Below are 7,168 nucleotides of genomic sequence, written 5' to 3'. Positions count from 1 at the left end.
AATCATCAAAATTAAACGAAATAAACATTTGAAATATATGAGTTTGTATGTAATGTATGAATATAATATACAAGTTTCACTTTTTAAATGGAATTACTGAAATCAATCTACTTTTTCATGATATTCTAATTTTATGACCAGCACCTGTATACACCTGTCACCATGTGTGAAAATGTAAGAGGAAACAGGTCAAAGTTAAAGGATGAAGTTGGTCCTGACTTCCGTACTGTGAATGCTTCTGTTTTAGGTGTTGAAGCAGCTGCAGAGTGTGAGGCGAAGCCGTTTGATACACGCTCCTTCATAATGAGCCGGCCCGTACTGGAAGAACCTTCTGTCAGAAGTCAGCAGCAGGTCCAGTCTGCGTTGCCTCGCACCGTCCAAGCCAGGTCCTCCCACAGTTTGGGACTTTAAGGACTTATTTGTCAGACACCAGTTGTTCCACACTTAACTTTTTGTGTCATGTTTGCAGGGAGGGAGGCGATTCCTCAGCCAGCCCGAAGTTCATAGTGACTTTAGATGGCGTACCAAGCCCCCTGGGTAACCTTACAGACGGAGACATGGAGCTGGATGATGTGAGACGACCCACAAAGATCTCCGAGGCAGCTGGGAACGTCCACAGAGAGACCAAAGTCAGCATCCTGCACAGATTACAGGGAGTGCCCGCATCATCAGAAGGTATTCTTTAATGGATTCTGGGATAAACCTCATTTAAAATCTACCTTATCTCAAACTATATGTTCTAAATATGTTGCATCCATTACATTCTGCCTTCTTTTGACAGATGAAGGGATGGATGTTGAGATGGCAGAGGACGACGCCGCTCCTGTGAAGAAACAGAAGGTTATGGAGCGCTGCAAGTTCTGGCCAGTGTGCAAAAGTGGAGACGAGTGTGTGTACCACCACCCAACCACCCAGTGCAAGTTAGTACCTGGCTTTAAAACCCCGCAGCTAAAAACGGTTGTTTAATCTAGTTTCAGTTGAGATTTCATACGTTTCTGTTTTTCTTTAGGACTTTTCCCAATTGCAAGTTTGGAGATAAGTGCCTCTTTGTGCATCCTAACTGTAAATATGACGCTCGGTGCACCAAACCGGACTGTCCCTTCACTCACGTCAGCCGTAGAGCCACTTCCGCTCCCCCACCCAGACCAGGTGACTTTAAACGCACGCTCTTCATTCATTTTTGCCTGTGGCAGTTTGGAAACGAGTTAACTTGGCTTCTCTTTTTTTTTTATCTCTCGCTATTCTAAATAATGTTCACTGATTAGATTCTGGCAAATTTCATACAAAGTGAAAACAATGAAATCATAACAATACTCTCACAATGACAGCTCAGTTTTGCAGAACTTACTGACTCACTGGAGTTGTGCGGATGACCAAGACTTGTTTGGCTTAGTGTTCGCAGGTATCTGCCGTTTTTAGGAGGGGAAAAAGTCTGTTGGGAAATCTATCAAAAGCCATTTTTGGTTCTCATGCAAAGTTGTTTATATTAAAGTTGTCTCACATGGGTCTGTGTTTCAGGGAATCATCTGTGAAACTGATTATTTGTGCTGCTTAGCTCAAAGTTCTCCCATTTACCCAAGAAATAGGTGCCATTAAATAGATGATTACAATGCTAAAATAAAAAGGCTATTGAGGCACAAAAATTTTGTTTGGTAAGCTAATTTTCAAAATAAAATACTTTAAAAACATTTCCTTTTTTTTAAGAAAATTGCTCAAATACACAGAAAACAAAATTCTCCTGATTGCTGCTCAGTCAGTTTTTATGTAAATTAAATAATTTGACAGAATGCTGATGCAGAACTTGACAGGAAGGTTGTGAGATTAAATTCGCCTCACATAATCTTCAAAAATCAGGAGCTCATTCACTGAATGCGGCCGTGCTTCACAACGGATCATTTATTGATAAGTTTCTGAAAACATTATAAAGATTTGAAACCGCAATTTATTTCTGTTTGCTTAGTTGTTGTACGTCTCTGGACAGGATTTAAAGTAGAGCCTGGTCCTGGAAGCTGATGTTGGGGTTTTCCTCTGCTATAGCTGCGGAGAAACTGTAGGTTTTGGTGTTTGGCTGCAGACTGATCTATTTTTGGTGGCAGCAGAAGAAATTCCCACCCAAAGATTTGAAGCAAAACCTCCGACTCTTCCTGCTAAACCCAACTACTGCCTCGAAACGCTTCAGCGCTCATAACCAAACAGTTGTTGTCAGACGAGACCCCCTGGTCGATCAGAGTGAAAAAAACACCACCGAACAGTCATTACACACAACGTAGAACAAAGGCAAACACGATGACCAGATCATAAAGCTTTTGAAATCACCTTTTATTGTCCACAAAAGGAAAATGCACTTTCAAAACAAAACTCCCGTTTAGCGTTTGTAGTGAAAAGAAAAAAAAAACACTATATAGGACACGATCAGTGGTGGGAAGGCTGGCACTGCTGAAAATTCACATGGTCTTCAAAGATTTTCTGCTGTGTTTCAAGCTGTTTTATTGTGTTGTTCTGACCGACCCTGTCAACAATGAGGGTCTCTTGGTGTGAGGACAACATGGCTTCCCCCCCTCCCCCCGATGGTGCAGTTTTATGGTTCTACAAAAAGAACACGCAGTTACCAGAAAGTGCGTGCAGTACTAAGCCTACAAGTATATTGGAAAACACGTGTAATGAAGCACCTTTTTACGGAGCTGTATTGAGTCGTACTGTGAACATGGACGGTTATTTCATCTGAAATAATTCTTCTTTGTCTCGTACGTCCTCTTCCTCCTCTTAGTCTTCCTCTGCCTCTCAGGTTGTTCCTATCCACGGTGAAACTGAAATGACCAGAGCTTCTTGTACTGTCTTATATTGGTTCACACCGTTAGCCACGTGTGTGATCTGTTTTGAGTTGCTGTTGTTTTAAGTTGAGACACCAGCGCTTTAACTGGGTTTACACTTTTGCTGCCTGCACTGCAACCCAAGTGCTTCACAAAATGTGTTTTAGTGAGTGAAAATCTGTTTGCAAAATGTGTCTAACTTGGTGTAAAGGGCTTAAGGTTCTGCCAAAAGGGTGATCGTTTTTATAAATGGGGTTCAGGGCGCCGAGCAGACAACAGGGTTTAGTGTTTGTTTTAGCAACTGATAAGAATCTAGGTTGTGTGGTAGAGTTGTATTTTGGGTAAAGATGAGTTTATATAAACAAAAGCCTCTGATTCTGCTGCAGGTGTTTTTCCTTCTAATAATTGGTCCGTGTTCACAGCAGTGCAGCTGGTGCAAACTGCAAGCGTGTGCCGCTTCTTCCCAGAGTGCAAGAAGATGGACTGTCCATTTTATCACCCGAAGGTAACCGACAGAAGCGGCTTTGCACGCCCACTTTTTTTTTTTTTTTTTTTTTAACAAGTACACTGTTGCTTGTAAACTCTGAACAGGTGTAACTTCTGCTCGCCTTCTTTTACAGCCTTGCCGCTTTGCGACGCAGTGCAAACGAGCCGGTTGTACCTTCTACCACCCGACGACAGCCGTGCCTCCCCGACACGCCCTGAAGTGGACAAAAGCACAGAGCAGGTGACACCACCACGTAACGTCAGAGAAGAGAAATACACCATGTTTGTTTCAGCGAAGTTGTCAAGTTTAACCTTTTTTTTTTTTTTTTTAATAGATCTTCCTTCATGTAAACATAAACCCCTGTGGTGAAAACTAAACTAAATTGGCTAAAATAAACTCTCTGTTCAAAGCAAATTCGTGTTGTCATGGAAACCGAACAAGGTCAATAAAAAAAAAAAAAAAAAGCTGTTCTGATGAAGGTCGCTGAATCTGAAAGCTGCTTGAGAACATTTTGTTTTAAGCAAATGTTCTCATTGTGTAAGCACATCTGTCACAAGAAAACCATGTAACCCTGAATCTAACTCGTTTCCCACCACAAGGGACTGCCCCCGGCGTGCACGGCGCACTACGAGAACTGTGGTTCTGGCGTAGTGCTGGTTTATTCATCTTGCATCTGCTTGATGTTTGAGTCTCTGGTATCACATCAGTAAAATGTCATCACAAGACTCGAGTTAATTGCATTATTCTCGTTTTTTTTTTAAAGACAATATAAATTCCACAACAAAGAGTTACTGTTACTCAACACAACTTCACCTAATTTTAACATTTCCTGTTCTGCGGACCTATTTGTATGTTTCTGCGCTGATTATGTATGCATTGGTGTAAATTGTGCATCTCTGGCTAAATCTAATATTTTCTGTCTCTTTCTCTCGCAGCTAATTGGGTCCTGACAGCCTGACAGAAGCCCGAAGCTGTGGAAGATGTTCTTTAGCTCTGTGTTTGGAGCGCTGTCAGTAGACGTAACCGTTTCTATATTTCTTTTAAAGTACTGTTCGGACTGATCTTAAGTGTTTTGTAAGTCGGGGGTTGAGTTTTTGCCGATACGCTCAGAATATTTAAGACTCAACCCAGACGTTTGTATTTATTTCATATCAGTTTTTGTTCGCTGTTATTTAAGATGCCTCTATGTCAACACTGTCACCATCTTTTTGGGGTTTTTTTACGTTTGTGAAAATCAAAAGAAAAAAAGAGAATTGGCTGTTATTTTGAGGCTTTGTTTTTTATTTGAGGATAAGGTCAGGCTCAACCCATGCAACATCATACAATAATAAATAATGGAATGCTTCTAATATTGATTACATTTTTTAAAACTGTACAGGTCACTCAGTGATTGTTATGTAAAACAAACCAATCAAATCTGTGCTTAATAATTCCTCCAACTGTAAAAATAAAGACATTTTTGAGAAAACGGTCAACTTTTCAGGTTTATTTGTTCTCGGTTGATGATCAAATACAACCCAAATTCAGGGAAAGTTGGGACATAGTGTAAAAAGTAAATATAGCAGAATGCAATGATCTCACGAACCCTTAGTTTATTCCCAATGGAACATAGTAAACAATACGTTTAAACTGAGCTCAAAGGTCAAGGCTGAAGAACAATTTTGGACACCTGTGTTCTTCGGGCCCTCAGGGGCCACTGCATTAATAACAGGTCGGATTCTGTTCTGGACATCACTGCATGGATTCAGGAAGATTTCCACCAATCAGTGTCTGTAAACACAGCATTTTGTCATTGCAAAAGCAGGTTAAAGCTCTATTGTGCAAATAAGAAGCCAGATGTGAACACCATCCAGAAATGTCTCCATCATCTCTGGATCAAAGCTTATTTCAAATGGACCGAGGCAAAGAGAAAAACTGTTCTGTGGTAAGACTAATCAAAAATGTTTTTTTTTGAAAACCACACATGCTAAATACTCTGTTCAAAAGAGGAGAGGGACCACTTAGCCTGTAGTTTGTGCACAGTTCAAAAACCTGCCTCTCTGATGGTGTGGGGGTGCATTAGTCTCTATAACATGGGCAGCTTACACATCTGGATAGATACCATCAATGACGAAAACTATGTACAGTTTTTAGAACGACATATGCTCCCATTCATTTAAACAATCCAGCACTGAAGACCGAAGACTGTTGAACAGCTAGAAACAGACAAGAACAGGAACATTCTGCTCCAAAGACTAAAGCAAGTGGTCTTTTTAGCACCTAGACAGTTATGGGCTGTTGTCAAAAGAAGAAAAGATGCTTCACATTGAAAAACAACGTTGTTAGAGGTGTGTTGTTTCCATAAAATTGAAAAAAATTAATTTGCCATCGTTCATATTTTGTGGTTACTGTCCTTGTTTTACATTTTTATAAAATTTAGGGCATTTACTCAGTTGTATTAAAAACATATAATTATGTGTCGTCTCAACCCAAGCAGACAATTTGCTTGTAGTTTATTTTGCAATGGTTGTGCAGTGTGACCTTAAACAAAATTTGAAGAAACAGGCTGAAAGTTGAAGCAAAAATAAGATGTGCAAACAGCAAATGAACAGAGATAACCTATTATATGATATATGACCTGAGAAATGCATCATATTTCAGTTTATCCATCATTAGTCATGTTTTGTTTTACTATCGCCTAAAAACTGGTAACGGCTGCAGTTCCGTTTCTTCACCGCTTGATGTCATTCTCGGTGACGTCACCACGCCGACAGTTAAATTGCCGGTTTTGAACGACGTGTCCTCGCCGGGTGTGGTGGCGCGCGCCTGTAATCCAAGCTGCTGGGAGGCTGAGGCTGGAGGATCGTTTGAGCTCAGGAGCTCTGAGCTGTAGTGGACTATGCCGATCGGGTGTCCGCACTAAGTTCGATATCGATATGGTTCTCCTGGGGGAGCCCGGGACCACCAGGTCGCCTAAGGAGGGGTGAACCGGCCCAGGTCGGCAACGGAGCAGGTCAAAGCCCCCGTACCGCTCAGTAGTGGGATCGCGCCCGTGAATAGACGCTGCAGTTCAGCCTGAGTAAGACAGCGAGACTCGGTCTTTTTAACACTCACCACTGAACTACTGTCACAACACAAACAGCAAATATTACATCTTTACACACAGCAGCTTTTCTGTCTTTGTATTTCTCCACAAAGTAGCTTGTGTCACTTGTGCTACAGCGCCTCCATCTGACGAACAGCCGCCATTACATCCCCACAAAACCTTCCATCCGTTTGAGCAACCTCGATGAAACCAGCTCAAAAAGCTCATAAATGTTCAATTTGTTTTCACTTTTTTTAAATGTTCGTTTTTTAAATTTTATTTTCCTTTAAACCAGAAATGTGAATATTCGGGTGGTAGACTTTTAAATGTAGGTTTGCTCTTAGCTGTGACCGAAGTAAATCTTTCTTTTTAAAGCCAGCGATCGATATTAGTCAGGTTCTTCATATATGTGACACAATGTACAAAATGCCAAGAATGTCAGAGGGTACAATTCAAAACAAAGCAAACCACAGGAAATAAATCACGTTTTTAAGACTAATTTAAGATTTATTATCCAGCAAGTTGGAGTTAAACATATTAGTATTGGTGAATGATGTTATTAAAGTATAAAAACACATTTGGTTTGTTAGATTATCTTAATTACAATGCTTTTTTTTCTTCATTATATTATAAAATTGTGCTTTAAAAAAAACTGGGCCAGGAAACCTTGGCTACACTACTTTGGATATTTCCTTTAAACAGATTACGCATTCATACAAAAACTAGTTGCAAGAACCTCCAGACTAATGACGTATACTGAGAAAGTTATACACCATTTACGGTTTCCTCTCAGTTGTCATCATTTCA

The 7,168-nt window shown here is 40.5% G+C and overlaps 1 protein-coding gene across 3 annotated transcripts in view; it reads left to right on the top strand.

Annotated features, from left to right (window-relative positions):
* The window catches only part of zc3h14 (zinc finger CCCH-type containing 14), a 10,636-nt gene extending 5,864 nt beyond the window's left edge, over window positions 1–4,772 (top strand). The window contains exons 11-17 of one of the 3 annotated variants that reach the window (XM_017427364.3): window positions 248–386; window positions 470–675; window positions 782–920; window positions 1,010–1,149; window positions 3,236–3,315; window positions 3,431–3,537; window positions 4,233–4,772. In XM_017427364.3, coding sequence (XP_017282853.1) covers window positions 248–386; window positions 470–675; window positions 782–920; window positions 1,010–1,149; window positions 3,236–3,315; window positions 3,431–3,537; window positions 4,233–4,236 — 815 coding nt within the window. In that variant the 3' untranslated portion in view covers window positions 4,237–4,772. Of the gene's footprint in view, window positions 1–247; window positions 387–469; window positions 676–781; window positions 921–1,009; window positions 1,150–3,196; window positions 3,316–3,430; window positions 3,538–4,232 lie in introns of all 3 variants that reach the window. The other 2 variants (XM_017427363.3, XM_017427362.3) reach the window with 2 other exon arrangements.
* The last annotated feature ends 2,396 nt before the right edge of the window (window positions 4,773–7,168 follow it).

Source organism: Kryptolebias marmoratus, linkage group LG19, assembly GCF_001649575.2.
Source record: "Kryptolebias marmoratus isolate JLee-2015 linkage group LG19, ASM164957v2, whole genome shotgun sequence".
Lineage (NCBI taxonomy): Eukaryota > Metazoa > Chordata > Actinopteri > Cyprinodontiformes > Rivulidae > Kryptolebias > Kryptolebias marmoratus.
The sequence above is the reverse complement of the archived record's forward strand: the minus strand, read 5'-3'. Positions and strand labels throughout refer to the sequence as shown.